The 18,288-nt window shown below is 39.9% G+C and overlaps 2 protein-coding genes across 2 annotated transcripts; both read left to right on the top strand.

The window, feature by feature from the left end:
• Positions 1–349: 349 nt before the first annotated feature.
• On the top strand, positions 350–8,981 carry LOC141427503 (sphingomyelin phosphodiesterase-like). Its single transcript, XM_074087012.1, has 10 exons — positions 350–568; positions 1,336–1,481; positions 2,717–2,878; positions 3,905–4,063; positions 4,682–5,062; positions 5,388–5,563; positions 6,272–6,466; positions 7,276–7,446; positions 7,950–8,124; positions 8,625–8,981. Exons 1-10 carry the CDS (start codon positions 496–498, stop codon positions 8,958–8,960), a joined length of 1,974 nt encoding a protein of 657 aa, XP_073943113.1. The 5' UTR covers positions 350–495; the 3' UTR covers positions 8,961–8,981.
• Positions 8,982–9,067: 86 nt separating this feature from the next.
• Positions 9,068–17,691, top strand: LOC141427502 (sphingomyelin phosphodiesterase 1-like). Its single transcript, XM_074087011.1, has 10 exons — positions 9,068–9,355; positions 9,440–9,576; positions 10,069–10,230; positions 10,831–10,989; positions 11,382–11,771; positions 14,887–15,062; positions 15,801–15,995; positions 16,071–16,241; positions 16,882–17,056; positions 17,324–17,691. The coding sequence occupies exons 1-10, from the start codon at positions 9,283–9,285 to the stop codon at positions 17,675–17,677; spliced, it is 1,992 nt and encodes a 663-aa protein (XP_073943112.1). The 5' UTR covers positions 9,068–9,282; the 3' UTR covers positions 17,678–17,691.
• The last annotated feature ends 597 nt before the right edge of the window (positions 17,692–18,288 follow it).

Raw genomic sequence — 18,288 nt, forward strand, 5'->3', positions numbered from 1 at the left:
TAACCATTTATAATCAGAAAACTCCCCAATTTTCTTGCTTTACTCTATAGTACTTTCCTACGTCGCTACAATAATATAAAAAAGGGGTGCCACAACCAACCAATATAAAATAAACATATATTTTGACATACAAACTTGTATGTAACCCTCGGTGCGCGAGCCGATTCGCTCTTGACCGGTTTTCTCTTTTTAAAAGTTCACAATTCTCGTCTCGTTATTGGAACTGTTTCAATGTCTACTAGAAATTAGCCCCCCTGGACGGAATCCACTGTCCTAATAAGAATTATTAATTATTAATCTTACCTACTTACCTGCCTGTTAAGCCATCACTGAGTGATAAGCCAAATAATCACGAAAAGTACATATTTGTATAATCAGTGTAAACGCCCGCATGTATGGCTCAACCACGCTACATAGCTCGAAAGTTTTCAATAGTTCAATGATTGGGAATCCTATATAAGTGGGATAGTATTTTTAAATTGATTATTTATTATTATGGAGAGAATGAAAGTGCTTGTTGTGATATTTATGATAGTTGCTACGGCAGCTGCAAGACTTGTGTCATATGGTAAGATTTTATTTGAAATTGAAAACGCTCATATCTTGTGTAACAGTAAAAACTGTGTAGTAACTACCATCAAATACAGCAAGAATATGATGGTCAAAATGGAAGAGAAACGGTGCTGATTGCTGCTTAAATTTTTTATTTGTTCGCGTACCACTGTTCATGGAACTGTTTCATAATATATAAATGTATGTTATGTTATGACTAGCTTTTGCCCGCGACATAGTCCGCGAAGAATTAAAAAAAAAATCTTTTTGATCTTGATACGATTAAAAAACATCCTTTACTGGATCTAATATGCATAGTTTTAAGCTGTTATATTTTTATTCTTTCACATCAGGTCTGAGGACTCTAGTAATTATAGTTACCCTAAAACCCTTGATACACCTAATTACCCTACCTATGTCCTTCCCAGGGTCTCCCAACTATCTCCATACCTAATTTCATCTAAATCAGTTCAAGTTCAATCAGTTCAGTTTGGCCCACTCTACATACAAAATTACATATTTTTGCATACATTTATGGGCCAGATTTTTTGCCGCTCATAAAAAAAATTGTCTTGGCTTTCGCTATCGCATATTATGCGCAAATGTTAGACAGTGTGGTACAGTCGAGTTCTTAAATTTCTGAGCAAACATTTGATCAAAAGGCGCAGAAGCGTTCAGATATTTTTGATAAAATTTTTGCTCAGAAGTTTACGAACTCGACTGTAGGTACCTACGCAATTCAATCTGAGGGTGCGTAAGATGCATTTTTACCCTAATTTCAAGATGAAGTCGAAGATTTGTTCAAAAAGTTCGTGAGAAACGAGTTGACGGAGAAAGAATCAGAGTCACTGCAAGATGTGTTCGAGATACTTCGCTTGCCTGCCTACGCGTCCGCTAGGTCTCTCGAAGATTCTCCTCAGAGTAGAATGGTTAGTATCACATAAACATACGAGTAAGAGTAACACACTGAATTGTTACCTACTTTTATTCCTTCGAAAGTTGCAAGTGGTAGGTACAGTCGAGGGCATAAACATCTAAACAGCCACAGCGTCAAATATATGTAGGTATAATTCGACCATATGGCTAGTGGCATAAAGATGTATAAGTAGATACTTTTGATGTTCTGGTAACGTACATTTATTTGTGCCCTAGTGCCCTTGACTGTAGTTACCTAAGTAATTGTGCAGTATTGTGCAGGTATGGTCGACAAAGAAAGTGCTTTACCAATTTTAATGCCAGTTCCTACTTCAGAAATAAAACAAACAATAAGGCTGATTGTCATATTGACTTGTGAGTTAAAGTAGGCTTTGATGTAATAAGCGCTAAAATATTAAATGACATTAAACCTTAGGGTGGCAAATCAATTTCTTGGTCGACTATACATTTTTAATGTTACATCCTATAATATATGCTGAGCGGCAAACAGCTGGTCCTCAAATTTATGAGGTAATTTTGTATAGAGAGTGGGCCAAATTTTGTGTCGCTCAGTATATTTTCAAAATATTTTTACAAACTTGAATATAATACCTTAATATTATTCTCCTATATTAACTACTATATTAAGCATAAAATGGGAGTGATAATCGAAAATACAAACTGAAATAAAGATGCACAGAAAAAACAGAAAAATAAGACCATCACTGGGAATCGAACCCAGGTCCTCGGTAATCCGTACCGCGTGCTATACCGCTACACCACTGATGGTCAACGGTACCGACACGAATTTCCCCTATGCACCTCATATCTCAGCTTGTTTGTTTCTTACTTAGTCACTTAAGCAGTGACGCTAGCGACATCTATGCCGTAGCCCTCAACGAGAAACTTGATTCATTGGGAGTGATAATCCCTAGCTAAATCGCTGCTTAAGATATCTGTTAATACTAGTGATAATGTTGCGTTAAATTTGTAATTGATCAATAGGCTGTTGTTATTTTTGTCAATTTATAGATACTCAGGAATAACCTCAGTAGGATCAGTGCCGTATCTAGGAAACCGACAGTGAAGTCCAGGCACAGATTGCAGGTCCCGGGGCGCGTGATTGACATCAACATCATCACCATCATGTTGCATGCTTGAAAGTCTTGAAACCTTCGGTTTTCAAATGCTGGGGCCACGTTCTTCGTATCTTAAATTAAATTTATCTGAGTAAATAATTACTTTTCAGACCTTGGATTGCTTAGTATGCCGAAGCGCATTTGCTGCGCTCTTCGACGGCGTGGCAAACGGACAGTCAAATGAACAGTTAACAGAATCTATAACAGTCCTCTGTGTGTCTTTAAATATTGAAAGTCCTGCCGTTTGTAGAGGAGCTGTGGAATTGAACATGGTAAATATGTAAAGAACCTACAACTACGTATCTACCTGATAAGAAGTACTTACTTTGTATCATACATATACATATGTATCGAACCTATAGAACGATCTATTGTTTAAGCAATAGGTACGTCCCAAAAATCTTTTTAACTAGGCAACTAAGCTAGATCAGTCCTCGAAAATAACTTCAGACGTTCCATTCTTATGAAGTTGGTAGGTAGTTAGGTACAATTACAAAAAGATTTTTTTTTGTATAACATACGATACCTACATATAATCATGATTGTTATCACAGATTACCCATATTAATTAAACATGTGTGTTATTTAGCAATGGCAAATTATCTACACATAGATCAACCTAAAATACCGTGGCATGCGTTTACGAAATGTCTTTGCAACATTCAGATAATTTTTCAACCTATTAAGCCCGGTTTAGCAAGGTTAGCAAGAAAAATCGTACCTACAAGTTGCAGTACGTTGTGAGGTGGTAAAGCGAACCAGTTTGAAGCGGTCGATTGAGCGCCGCAATGTAATGCAACTTGCATGATTTTTGTTGCAGACTAGGCTCAAGGAACAAAATTAAAGTAGGTAGGTACCTTATGTAGATGTCGATAGTATGTACATATATTTTTATATTTTATGTTGCCTCACGTTATCTGACCGGATTTTACCAAAGGACGTTCTGCGGAGGATCCTTAGGTTGCGTTTACAATATGTTAGGTACTTATGTATATGCATATTAATGCAGGCTCAGTACTCTTTACCATAAAGGCACACGGGGCCCGTGCTCAAGGCCCTCCAGGCCTCCAAGCCCGTTGGGCCCCCAAAAGGCGGATTTACTAAAAAAAAGAGGAAAACATTTAATATTCACTTTCTTAATTTCCGAAATGTCCTCAAGTTCCGTTTCTCCGTTCCTCAAGTTGTGTGCCCCAGGGTCCCCATATGGCTTAAGACGGTCCTGTGCAGGCTTACAAGTTGTCTTTACTTATCTTATAGCATTTGATAAATTGTTTGCATAATTACGCTTCTTTTGTCAGCCTATATTAACCCACATTGTCAAAACCACCCCCGAAGCTAATCCGAGAACCTTCTGCGGACTAGTGTTGCAAGCAGCCGGTGACCCTAACATCTGCGTGATCCACGACCCGAGGTTCGAGTGGCAAGTTGATTTACCAGAGCCAACTACCGTCGAAACAGTAAGTACTCTGTCTGGTCTGTAGGTTGACTCTCTGTAACGTACGGGCGCCCGCTATCACAATCACCACTTCTTTCTGTTAAGTGGAATTAGATTACGGGTGCCCGTGCGTCAGTCAATATGGCCTCTGGTTGGGCTGGTCTTCTGTCAAGATAGCGGCTAACCCTACAAATAGTATTAGGTATGGGTGATTCTAGATCTTCCTACTATAGGTACCATTCTCTCTCAAGTGTTAGTACGGGACTTTACTCCCTACCAACCGGTATTAAGTGTTATTGATCAATTGATTAAACGAATTAAAACCACCTTCTGCTAAAGCTTATTATAAAGCTTATATATTTAATCTTGATAGATAGTAGGTAGGTAAGTTTGGAGGTGACAAAAGGGAAGAACTGGACTGGATACAAAACGTGAACTAATCAAAAGCAAACGACCCGCTAATATACTTACCTACTGTATGGATGGCACTCTATCGTGTGTGTGATTTTGCCTGTATGTTCTTAGCCAAAATTGGCGACATTAGAGAATGTTATCAGAGCTTCACTAATTTGGACGTAGAAAAATTCTCCACTGAAGATATCGGCATGAATGATGCCATGTATTATATTTAAAATTCCAGATCCCGCCCAGCAGCGCTGCGCCTCTCACAGTTGCCTTAGTAACCGACGCACACTTAGACCCTTTATACGAGCCGTTCGGCGCCGCAGAATGTGGAGAACCAACATGCTGCCGTAAAGGACAAACCGTTTCGCTAGCCTTCACAACTCGTCCGAACATCGACGAGTCAATTTACGAACAAACCGTTCTTAAAACTAACGATGAAGTCTTGATAGATTTGGGTGTGGCTCCCAAAATAAGGGAGATGAGGAGTTCCTCTCAAACGAGGTTTATGCCAGCGAGGAATGTGGCCCCAGCCGGGTATTGGGGGGACTACAGGAATTGTGATTCGCCGATTTGGGCGTTTGACGACGTCGTCGATAGAATTGCTGAAACGCATACGGTACGATCATAACACTTACTTTTTAAGAGCAATAACAAAATAACTCATATGTTATCATATCATAATCAGGGATTTGACATCATCAACCAATAACTCCAAGAAGAGCCTGCTCTAAGAAAAACCATAAAATTTAACCACAAACACCAAATTAATTTTCAACTTACTGTAAAATTAGATTTTTAGTACCTTCGAAAAAAAATAGTCAATGGTGATATTATCATTATAAATACGCCCATAAAATACGGTGGTGTCCTCTAATTTTTTTATTAACTCTTAGTATAATGGTACCTAGTTGTAAATAAAACCTTGTTCATAATAATTTCAGAACGTGGACATAGTGTACTACATCGGCGACACCATCGACCACTTTGTTTGGGAGACAACATACGAGCTCATTAACGACATGAATCGCTACGTGGTTGATAAAATAAGAAAAAGTTTCGGCGACGACGTACTAGTAGTGCCTGTGATTGGCAACCACGAATCTCAGCCTACCAACCAGTAAGCATAACAATATCTTTAAGAATAACTGTTCCATAAATCTGTCTAATATAAAAAATTCTCGTGTCACAATGTTTGTGACCAAACTCTTCGGAAACGGCTTGACCGATTTTCATATATGTTTTTGTGTATATTCGGTAGATCTGAGAAATACTGAGAATAGGACGTAAACTATTTTTCATACTTCCACGAGGACGGAGTCGCAGGCAACAGCTAGTAAATAAATAAAGACCTGTTGGTTCGTCTACAATAATTAGTTTACCTGAGAGGCTCTTATATTGCTACTAGATAATATTAAATACAAATTTAAACAATGTTTTGTCTTCCCGAGGAACTATTTTTTGTGTCGCATGCCATACAGTAATTACTGATGTGCCAAAGGAAACATTCTAAAATTGCGGAATTTTTCATATAGGAAAATTTCGGAAACTTCTCACAATTTTGAATGGGGATTGAAACATTCCGTTTCTTAAATTTAAATTTCTTATATATCCCAACTTTTTGGAAACTTTCTGCAACTTGCACATCTGAAAATACAATAAAGTAACTTTTTACTGTACATCACATAGGTAATCAATAGTTCAGAGCAAAAACAATACATAAAAATGAAAATATAAAGAGTAGGCTCAAGAGACTGCACTGCTTATAGGTACATTTATTTGTCTACTTTTACTTTTGTTACTTTGTATGTCAAAATAAAAATTACAGGTTCGCACCAGCATATGTGACAGGCGATGAATTAAACACTACCTGGCTTTACGAGGCCTTGGCCGATAAGTGGGACTTCTATCTTCCCGAGGGCGCGAGGGCCACGCTGTTGGAGCGGGGAGAATACTCCGTGTTGGCCAGACCAGGATTGAGAGTCATCACAGTCAACAACAATGTTGCTTACAAATATAACTGGTAAGTTTTTTATTATGTACTAGAGTTGAATAAATTCCCAAAATTTAGATCGTGGTCTTCATTGAGGTTGTGTCAAGAACAACTATCCAAAATTTCAATACTCTAAACCCAGCGGTTGAAATTTCAAGATTTTATCCCTATCCCGTGGGAAAATGGGGATAATAAGTAGCCTATATGTTAATCCAGGGTATATATTACCTGTATGCCAAATTTCATTGAAATCCGTCAGTAGTTTTTGCGTGAAAGAGTAACGAACATACATCCAAACAAACATCCATTCATACAAACTTTCGCGTTTATAATATTATAGTAAGATAACATTAGTAAGGTAAGAAGATTAGTAAGATTGTTTACTTTGCGAATAGTTGAAAAGTTTGTGCGTGACACGGTAGTATAAGTACCCTGTTACGGTCAGCATTTGCCGCACTTACAATTAAAAAAAAACTTGATAAGGGCGGCAGAGGCTCGCTTGGATAGGACTACGAAAGACTACGACATTCGAAAAGTTTGTATCGTGCCGTCCCTCTCACTCTCGTGTTAAATAATAAGTTTCAGCGGGACGGCAAGATACGAAGTACGAATTTTGCACTTCGTAGTCTAGGTCTAGGTCCAGGATTCTACCGAGTGGTATATACGAACTTGTCAAGTTGTAATTACCTAATTACTTAAAAGCGCCTATGATGAGAATTGTAGGTACGAACAACTCTAGAGCAAACACACACAACTTTCTCCCCTTTCTCGAGGTTTCTACGGCAGACTACGTTTGCCCACACTTACCTATGTAAAAAATTATTGCTTTCTTATTTCAGGTGGTTAGTCTACGATCCTCTCGACGCGAAGAAGCATTTGAATTGGTTGGTGGAGGAGCTGTATAAAGCAGAGTTGGCGGGTGAAAGGGTCCACATTGTGACACACATACCGCCCGGCGTTTCCGACCTCGTACTAACTTGGACTAGAGAATACAATAGAATAATTAACAGGTGAATAAAAACGTCCGATCTTGATTGTTTCTTTTTCTGCAGCATATTATAGTTCTCCTAAACATTTAGATTAGAGTACAGATGTGCAAGTTGCAGAAAGTTTCCAAAAAGTTGGGAAAGTTCTCGGAAATTTCTGGAAATTTTCACAAGAAATATAGGAAATTCAAATTTAAGAAATGGAAAGTTTCAATTCCCGTACAAAATTGTGAAAAGTTTCCCAAATTTTCCAATCAAAAATTTCGCAATATTGGAAAGAGTCCTTTGGCACATCAGTAGATTACAGCACAGGTTCTCAAGCTTCTCCTTTCTTTTTCTAAACTCTTCTTTTACTTGCATTACAAAATAATACCAATTTTTCTCTGAGCGTTCTTATTCTAAATGCCTCCCTTAAAACACTCAACCCCTACAATGGTTATCGCCCACATTGAGCCTTGTTAACTGACTAAAACGTAAGTGCTTTAGTGATAAAAAAAAACATTCTTAATAAGTTTCTTGATTTTTAGATTCGCTTCAACCATAACCGGTGAATTCAACGGGCACACGCACTCGGACGAGTTCAAAATTTTCTACAGCCCAGAAGGAACTCCGATACGCGTGGCGTGGGGCGCTGGCAGTGCCACTTCCTACACAAACTACAACTTAAACTACAAAATAGCTACATTTGATGCTGCCACATATGTGAGTAAAAACTTGACAAATAGCGCTCAACCTACAACTAAAGAAAGAAGCTTAGAAAACCGTAGAAATTGTTTTTGGCATGTAAATGTTCAATGCAGGTGGAGTTGATGAAATGTTTCATGTTTTTTTTTTCACTATCGGTGTTAAATCTCTATTTTTTTTAACTCTGTGCCTTCTAAAATAGGGGTACTTTTTGTTATTCATCAATCTCTCAAAGGACCGGCAGTGCTCCTGTGATACCCCTCGTATTGCGGGTGTCCATGGGCGGCAGTGATTGCTTCCCATCAGGTGACCCGTATGCTTGTTTTCCCCCTGTTACATAACAAAAAAAAGCTATCTAAGTAGCTCACACATTAGTCGTAAATTTTAGCGTAGGTATGGTATAGGTACTATCTATTATTCATTCTTTAAATCCTGGCGTACAAAACAGTGCGAGGCTGTCTTTATCGCATATTACTTGCAAATAACCCCCAGATATTTAACAATGCCTCTGATTTCAGGAACCGATAAACATTGTTAACTACGTGTACAACCTCACCGAAGCAAATCTCACACCGAACAGGAGACCTCATTGGTTCCAACTCTACGACATCAAACAGAGGTACAATCTTCGCGACCTCTCCCCTGCTTCTATGGACGACTTAGTGACTAGAATGGTCACCACTAATCCTCAGCTCTTAGATTTGTATGCTGCCTTCTTCTCAAAACTAAGTGACACACGCTGGCCTTGGTGCAACATTGACTGCAAACTGGATTATTTGTGTAGAACAGTCATTACCGTCTTGTGGCAGCGGCAGAAATGTGAAGAGTTAAGAAACTTGTTCTATCAGCGTTGAAAGCATTAAAATTTTTAGTAACTATCTGGTTTTTTATTTTACCTATTTGTAAAGACTCACAGCACGACTGCCATTTAATTTATTATCTTCTCGTGTACCTACTGTGCGTACAATACTGCATTTTATAAGAGTTTGTTTACGTGTGCGTTAATTAAACTTACTAACACATCGACATCGCAGAATGATAAGCCAGTACACACAAAATCTGAAAGTCTAAAACTCTACAACTAACTGATCACGCATGCTACGTAGTTTGGAAGTATTAATGTTTTATGGAAATTTTATAAAGTAGCAGACTGTTCATCATTAAATATAGGGGATTATGGTGAAGTTACATGTGTTTTTTGTGACATTAGTTATAGTCGCTACGACTGACGCGAACCTTCTTTCATATGGTGAGGTTTGGAATTATATTTAACATACCTACCTACCCTAAGTAGATCATTTTAATTTATTTACCTAATATTATTCCTTTTAAGATGTAGTTGAAGATTTATTCAAAAAGTTCGTGAAAAATGCATTGTCGAAGAAAGAAGATAAAAGGTTACAGGACTTATTTGAAATACTCCGTAGACCTAGTTACACTCGCAGTGCGCTTGTGAATAGTACGAGGGCGGTTAGTACACCTATACATTTAAATAACATACCTACACCAGGCGAAAACCTGTTTATTATAGTTCTGAAATTGGGGGTGTAATCTGTGTTTCTTGAAGGGACGAGAAAGACGCCATAAGACATAGTATTGTATTGTAAAACTCTTTATTGTACATAAAACACATGAAAATAACATAACACAGGATAATAAGATGTACAAAGGCGTAGTGTAGGTATACACGACGCAGTCACGCTGCACTTGTTTTAAGGGGAAACCTAAATGACTAATTTCCTCATCTATCTAAACCTTTAGGCACTGTGGTGCTCAAATTAATCTAAACCTTCTCTTATTACCTTGGCTGTAGAGTCGTGTATAGATCATTTTGAGCACTGCAATCGCACATCCACTTTTGCTGGCGTCGTCATGAAATGACTGATGATGAATAACTTGATAAGATTTTTTGCATCTAATAGTCGTTTATCGAATCCTCTCACATGCTTACTTACTTTTTAGACCCTAGATTGCTGGTTATGTCGGAGTGCCTTTGCTGCGTTTATTAAAGGAGTGAGAAGTGGCCTTACTCATAATATGCTGAAGCGACCAATGACATACCTTTGCGCGTACTTGGGTTTTGAGAGTAACACTGTTTGTCAAGGAGCTGTGGACTTGAATATGGTAACGAAAAAGTTTATGAACCGTGCGTAGTTCGACTGAGTCCTGGGCTTCAATATTACAATCAAGTGCGTTACCAAAAAAGATGCTAATAATGAAAAACGCCTGCATTGCACTTGATACAAATTATTTATTCAATAGTTAATAGTTATTAACTACGTAGCAAATTCGCTATTCTCATTTTACGACCGCTATATTCATCTGCCAGCTCGCTTACCGCCGACGGCGTTAGCAGTAGATGAGTATCCGTCCACTGCTAAAGATAATAGAAACTACGTCAGCCTTAGTTAGCGCTCTTAGTTACCATTCAGTTTAAAAGATTGCGCACAGTGGGTATCTAACTTTAATAGCGTTGATCGATAGTCACTGAAATAAATACATAGGTATGTGGTGGTACTCTTTTATTTGAAATGATGAAGCACTGCTCTTTAGTTTTCACCTGTGTACACACATTTCGGCGGGATTTGGGAATCGGAAGTGAAATCAGCCAAATTCCACTTTAAGCGCATGGCTGGGAACACCACCTTGACCTTTGAAGAGTTGTATTCTCACAAATTAACGATGGTCTTTCCTATCTACCTATTATATTAGTAAATGTTTCAGCCTATTTTGACCCACATTGTCAAAACCACGCCCGAGGTGACCTCGCGAACGATCTGCGGCCTGATTTTGCAGGATGAGCCCGGCCCTAACGCTTGTGCGGTCGAGGACCCCAGATTCGAGTGGCAAGTCGACTTACCAGAGAAAACTAGAATTCAAACGGTTGGTATAAATCTTATGTCAAGCTTAGAGCGTATACAATGGGAAAGATTTAGGGTAGAAGGAAAAACATATAGTGGGAATATAATATACATATAAACGTTTTTTAAGGGATTGGGCTTTCGAGTGTGGGATACTCCCTCTTACAACCTAAAGAAGTCAATAGTATAGCGACTACCAGCACCATCTAGTGAGCAAATATAGAGACTCCGACCGAATCCCACATACCTATATATATATATATATATATAATATATATATATATATATATATACGGATGTAGATTATATATATATATATATAATATATATATATATATATATATATATATATCTACATCCGTATCTAGGTACTTAATTAGGTATTTAATTACAGAAAATGTCTTGATGTTCCAGATGCCACCCACCAATGACAAGCCCCTCACTATCGCCTTAATCTCCGATGCACACATAGATCCCTTATACGAGCCGTACGGCGCAGCCGAATGTGATCAGCATGTATGCTGCCGTAGAGGCCAAAATCTTACCCTTGACACGCCGAAATATAGATTTCGTGCCAACATCGACGAGTTAGTTTACGAAGAAACTATTGTGAGAACCGACGACGGAATTAAGATAGATTTGAGTGTGGCTCCGAAGCTTAGGGAGATGAGGCGTTTAGCCCAAAGGAGGTTCAAGCGAGCAAAGGATCCGGAACCAGCCGGGTATTGGGGAGACTACAGGAATTGTGATACGCCGTTATGGGCGTTCGATGACGTCGTTGATAGGATTTCTCAAACACATAAGGTACCTTTCTTACTTATTATTTAATCGTATGGCGTAAAACATTAAACAATTACACTAAAGAAAGCAAATTACAAACTAGCTATAAATCCACGTTTTGGGCTGTTACACAAGCAGGGTGCCGAGATTTAAGCCGTTGGGGTGGAGGGTGACAGAAAGGCTGGTGAACAGGCAGAGACTGGTCCGCCTGTATTTTTTCCGCTTCTCTTTTTAGCGCTTGCATCCTGCGGAGATGTGGCGGAGCAATATGGCTGAGAACTGGGAGCCAGTGGAGGGGAGTAGACTTGATTGTGCCCGAGACACATCGCATGGCCTCATTCAATTTAGTGTCCACTTTATGTACGTGCGCACTCTCAAGCCATACCGGAGCACAGTATTCGGCTGCCGAAAAGACGAGCGCTGCAGCTGACGTACGCAGGCAATCAGCGGAGGCACCCCAGGTAGTGCCACAGAGTTTATGGAGGATGTTGTTCCGTGAGGCAACCTTCAAGGATACCTTTTGGAGGTGCTCCTTGTACGTCAGAGTCCTATCCAGTGTCACTCCAAGGTATTTTGGGCAGGGATTGTACTTAAGTAATTCCCCTTTGAAAGAGACAGCTGGTTGGTAGTTTGCCATACGGTTATTCAGGTGGAAGCACGCCACTTCTGTCTTGCTTGGGCTTGGTATCAGACGCCAGGAACTAAAATATTCATTGAGCCGTGATAAGTCGGATGATAAAACTTCCTCGCCAGACTTGAAGTCTCTACCTTGAAATACAAGTGCTATATCATCAGCATAAATGAATTTGGTGGCCTCAGTCGGTGGTAAGTCGTGGATATATAGATTGAAAAGAGTCGGGGCAAGTACAGAGCCCTGTGGCAGGCCATTATTGAGTTTTCTCTTGCGGCTTTTGGCGTTACCCAGGTAGACCTCAAACTCCCTCTCACTAAGCATGCTCATGATGATATCTGCTATTTCCCTGCTTGGAATCGTTTTAATAATTTTAAATAGCAGCCCTTGTTTCCATACCGTATCATAAGCAGCAGTTAAGTCCACGAAGACTGCAGTGGATTTTAGTTGCCTCTGAAACCCAGCTTCGATATGTGTGGTTAGGGCTAGGACCTGATCCGTACAACTTCTGCCACCCCTGAAACCAGCCTGCTCGAGTGGTATGACAGCCTCCACGTATGGAGTTATTCTAGCAAGGATAAGGCGTTCCAGAAGCTTATAGATACAGCTGAGGAGGGAGATGGGGCGGAAATTTTCAGGTCGGTCGTCTGTTTTGCCAGGCTTCAGTACCGCTATGACCTTTGCCAGCTTGAATTCCTTAGGCAACCGGTTGTTAAGTAAAATGTAGTCAAAAAGCGCAGCAAGCCAGCCTACGCTCACCGGGCCCATGGCTCGAATGAATTCATTAAAGATGTTGTCTGGCCCCGCTGCTTTGCCGTATTTTAAAAGCTTAATGCCATCCACGACTTCACCAATACTAAAGGGTCTTGAGAGGTGCTGCCCAGTCGGAGCACTCCTTCTGTCAGTTCTCAGCGCTTGTTTTACTCGTTTAGTAAACATCTTATCCCTCTTTGCTCTGGTTACGTCTACCATTCGGTTGGCAATAGCATCAGGGTTGACTTTCAGGCTAAGTTTTTGCGGGTGTTGTTTCCCTGACAGGCGGTGCAAGACTTTCCAGGCCTTTCTGCTTGACCTCTTGAAATCCATGTTGCCAACCGCAGATTCCCACTTTTCCTTCCTGCTTCGGTCCAAAGAATGAAGCAATGCTGCTCCAGCACTCTGATCCTCCGATTCCTGGTATTCGTGGTATAACTTTTCGCTATCTGAATTCCAGCCAGGTACATATTCTTTCCTATAGCCCCTTGGTATGTTAACTTTAGCTGCTTTGATGACTAGTTCAACAAATTTACTGTAGTTCGAGGCGATAGGTTCTAAGTTTGCTGCTGCAAGTTCTGTGTCCAAGCTCACCCGGAAACCATCCCAGTCCGCGCGACCAAAATTCCACCTAGGCACAGGCATCGAATTAGCTAGAGGTATTTTGAGGCCTATATCTGTGACGATCGGTCTATGTTGGCTATTTGGAAAATTGCCGAGCACTGTACAGGTTGCAGGTAGAGGCTGGTCAAGGTGGTCTCTGGAGACAAAGGTCAAGTCGGGATTATAGTCCCTGTTCCATCTTGCAGAGTGAAAGCTACCCTTGTCTTTGGCATCAAACAACAGGTGGAGATCACAGAGGTCCGCCCAAAGAGCAAGCGCTTCTCCATTCTCGTCTATGTCTCGATAGCGCCAGATTGTGTGATGGCTGTTGAAATCTCCCATGTAAGTGCAAGGATGTTGAAAGTTAGGTAAAACACTTGGAGGCCATTTCACTTTCGGCGGCTTGTACACGTTAGTTACTGTGAGATTATTAACTTGGATCGTGACTGTGAAAATGAGATCAACATCGCTGGAGTCTATCAACTGGATGTCGTTCAGGCTTGACCTCGCGTAAGTGGCTATACCATACTTAGGGTGGTGCACAGCTTTAACTAAGGTGTACCCGGGTATTTGTCCTCTCCTTTCGAGATCAGAGTCATCCTTCGTGTGGGTTTCCTGAATGTGGACTACGTCAATGTTCATCTCATGCAGGAGCCTTTGCAGGTAGTCACTTTTGGCTGAGCTAATGCCTTCAATATTGATTTGCAGGATGCGAACTGATGGTCCAACATCTCTAGTCAAGGGTTCCCGAACAGGATTCCCAGAACAAACATTTCCTTTCATGTGGATACCGCTCATAATTATGCGTTTCTCTATTTATAAGAACGTTCAATTCGCCTTAAGTTTTGTCACTCTTTAGCACCACCCAGGGGACACGTGCAGGGCTGTGGTAGGTAAATCCTGCGGACGCGAGTAACAGTTGCCCCCCTTAACCTTTAGTACCTTTCTTACTAACTAACTGAAACTGCAATAAAGTTTCAAAAAACAAGTAGCCAACGTAGAACGTAATCTTACAGCTGAGCTAAAAGTAAAAATAATGTCTTGCGGAACAAAAACCTATTGACTGAAGCCCATACTGAGCGGAGGTCGAGCATCATCCACATATTAAGAAGAAAGATCTTTCTAAATGACTGGTTGGTTGATACATTTCAGAACATTGATATAGTCTACTACATTGGCGACACCATCGATCACTTTGTTTGGGAGACAACACACGAACTGGTAAACAACATGACTCGTCACGTGGTTGATAAATTGAAAAATAGTTTCGGCGACGAAGTTTTAGTAATACCTGTAATTGGTAACCACGACTCTCAACCTACGAATATGTAAGCATATTTTATTGAAATAATGAAATTAGGTTTTGTGGCTAACACAAAGCATTTCGTCCTTGTCAATCAAAGTGGGTATGCTATATTGTGAAAGGAATAGCATGTTTTATCGTTACAAATTTTACCTAAAAACCGGCAAAGAGCGTGTCGGACACGCCGAAGAAAATAGAGTTCAAATTTTTCCACCCACCGGTTTAGATGCCCGCCCGATTTTAATGAAAATTTGCACTTTAAAGTTGAATATTTCGCAAACAAATCACTGAATTGAAAAATCGTCTTAGCAAACCCCTAATCGTTTTAAAATACCTATCCAACGATAAACCACACTATAAGGTAGAAAAAAAAAACACCCCCACTTTACGACTATGAGAGGAACCCTAAAAATTTTTTTTAAAATTTTTTATTACCATTTTGTCGGCATAGTTTATATATATAATTATATAGATATATATATATAAAAAAAAAACAAAAATAAAAAAAAAAAAAAATGCAAAATTACAGATTTCTAGCATTGATAGCCCCTGAGCAAAGCCGTGGACGGACAGACAGACATGGTGAAACTATAAGGGTTTCGTTTTTGCCATTTTGGCTCCGGAACCCTAAAAATGTTGTTACCTATGTAGGTATGATTCCGAAAACTGAACACTTCAAAATACAGTGTTAACTCTTATCTTCTTCAGAAAATATTTCTCAAAACTACAAAACTCGGCCCATTTCAGGATATTTTATCCACAGGTTTGCACCGGCAAATGTGACAGGAGAAAATCTAAATTCCACCTGGCTCTACAAAGCGTGGGCTGATAAGTGGGATTTCTATCTTCCTGACGCAGCGATGACCAGCGTGCTAGAGCGCGGGGAATACTCTGTGCTGGCCAAGCCAGGATTGAGGGTCATTACGTTAAACAACAATGTTGTTTTTAGGTTTAATTGGTAAGTTCATATAAATGTTACTACTTTCTACTTACAGTGCGGTGCTCGATAGAAAGGGATTGTAATTTTTTTTAGGTGGCTTGTCTACGATCCCCTTGACGCCAAGAAGCATTTACAATGGTTGGTGGAGGAATTGCACCAAGCCGAATTGGCGGGAGAAAAGGTCCATATTGTGACGCATATACCGTCAGGCTTGTCCGATCTCACACTAACATGGACTAGAGAATACAACAGAATCATAAACAGGTAATAATTGCATTGTAAAATGTAAACGAGCAGCGCAAATATCTTATCAAGCAACAACTTTTAAGTCCTGCTTCTTTGGGTGTAACACGCTATCAAGTAGGTAGGTAGGTTTTAACCAGTAATTTTGCGTCGCATTCACCATCTATTTCTGCCCTCATCTCACACCGTGTGACAGAAACAAGTGGTAAAATAAGTTGGAAAACCCCCGACTTTGTCACTTCAAAGTTAATTATCTCAAAAAGGGCTAAACCGATTTTGATGAAACATGTCTAAGAACCATCGTTAGAAAACCTTATTTCAAATGAAAAAAAAACCGTATTCGAATCGGTCCACCCGTTTAAGAGCTACGGAGCCACAGACAGACACACAGACACACATAGCGGTCAAACTTATAACACCCCTCTTTTTTGCGTCGGGGTTAAAAACTACCGTGATTCCAAGTGCGTTAGACTATAAGGCCTCAGGACTTAAAGCAACCTGTGTATCGATCTCTACCAGTCAATGTGTGCTTTATACCATATATCATATATTTTTGCGCGTATCAGTCAATGTCTGATATGCTGATTTCTGTGTTTGATTCCGGAACTTTTAGATAGGATAGGATACAAACTCCCCTGTAGCATTCCTAATTGAGTTTTAGATTTGCTTCAACTATATCCGGTGAATTCAACGGGCACACGCACTCGGACGAGTTTAAAATTTTCTACAGCCCAGACGGGACTCCGGTCTGCGTCGCGTGGGGCGCCGGTGGCATTACCCCTTACGCAAATAACAACTTGAACTATAAAATAGTTACTTTGGACGCTGCCACATACGTGAGTTCCTATCCTATGCCTATTGAAACTGGCTAAACGGATTTAAAGATTGATAAAGAGAGCGTTATTATTATCACACTGGCGATTTGTGGGCTAGTTTGAAAGCGAAGCGAGCGCGCAGTGAGTTAGCTGCAATGCGTATTACATTTAGGACGCCCCATAATACCCATTGTGCACTCGCAGCGAAATCGTTGCGCGCTCGCTTCACTTTCGCCCACAAATTACCAGTGTGTTAACGCTCAGAGTTTTAAAATGTATTCCTTTCAGGAACCGATAAATATCAATAACTACGTTTACAACCTAACTAAAGCGAACCTCACGCCTAACAAGAGACCTCATTGGTTTAAACTCTACGATTTTAAGCAGAAGTTCAAACTTCCCGACTTATCGCCTGCATCTATGGATAACCTTGTCACTAGCATGGCGACAACTAACCCGGAACTCTTAGACTTATACGTGGAATATTTTTCGAAAAAAAGTCACGTCAACTGGCAAAATTGCGATATCGAATGCAAAATGGATCATTTATGTAAAACAGTCATTACAGTCTTATGGCAAAGGCAAAAATGCGACGAGTTGAGGAAATTGTACCTAGCAACAATCGAAGACATTTCTGACTAGATACGAGTATATGTATAAGGTTATTTGTAATTCATCGGCATCCTTTTAACCCTGAATTCCTATCACTTAAACAAACGTACAGCAGTTGAATTGAAATTCCGAAACTTTACTAAGTATATTCCTACGGGAATTTCCAAAAATTACAATTTCATTAACGTTGTGAGCGTAGCCTACGTGTTATTCCAAGTGTTCGACTAGGTACACACCAAATTTTATCAAAATCCGTCCAGCCGTTTTAGCGTGGAGGAGTTACAGACATACACACATGTGTGCGTTTATAAATATTATTATTATTATTGTGCACGTTTATTTGTATGGGAAAATTTATGGTTAATTAAAAAAAACGTACAATAAAAAACTGTCTCTATGTGATAGGTTGAGAAGGGTTCCGGCGAATTACAAATAACCCTGCAGAGCTGAAATAAATAAACAGTTTTAGAATGGGATGTTTTACACAGTATCATGCACACAAGAAATATATTTATCCACCGTTTGTGGTAAGTGTGTAAGCTAGTAGGTGAAAATAGCAATACATTTTGACGACCGGATGGCTAAGTGGTTAGAGAACCTGACTACGAAGCTTGAGGTTCCGGGTTCGAATCCCGGCCGCT

This window comes from Choristoneura fumiferana, chromosome 4 (assembly GCF_025370935.1).
Source record: "Choristoneura fumiferana chromosome 4, NRCan_CFum_1, whole genome shotgun sequence".
NCBI lineage: Eukaryota > Metazoa > Arthropoda > Insecta > Lepidoptera > Tortricidae > Choristoneura > Choristoneura fumiferana.

Coding starts and splice junctions, on each gene's coding strand:
- LOC141427503 (XM_074087012.1), top strand. CDS start 496: ATGGAGAGAATGAAAGTGCTTGTTGTGATATTTATGATAGTTGCTACG. Junction 4,064..4,681: donor AGCCAACTACCGTCGAAACA/GTAAGTACTCTG, acceptor TTAAAATTCCAG/ATCCCGCCCAGCAGCGCTGC. Junction 7,447..7,949: donor TACAATAGAATAATTAACAG/GTGAATAAAAAC, acceptor CTTGATTTTTAG/ATTCGCTTCAACCATAACCG.
- LOC141427502 (XM_074087011.1), top strand. CDS start 9,283: ATGGTGAAGTTACATGTGTTTTTTGTGACATTAGTTATAGTCGCTACG. Junction 10,990..11,381: donor AGAAAACTAGAATTCAAACG/GTTGGTATAAAT, acceptor TTGATGTTCCAG/ATGCCACCCACCAATGACAA. Junction 16,242..16,881: donor TACAACAGAATCATAAACAG/GTAATAATTGCA, acceptor ATTGAGTTTTAG/ATTTGCTTCAACTATATCCG.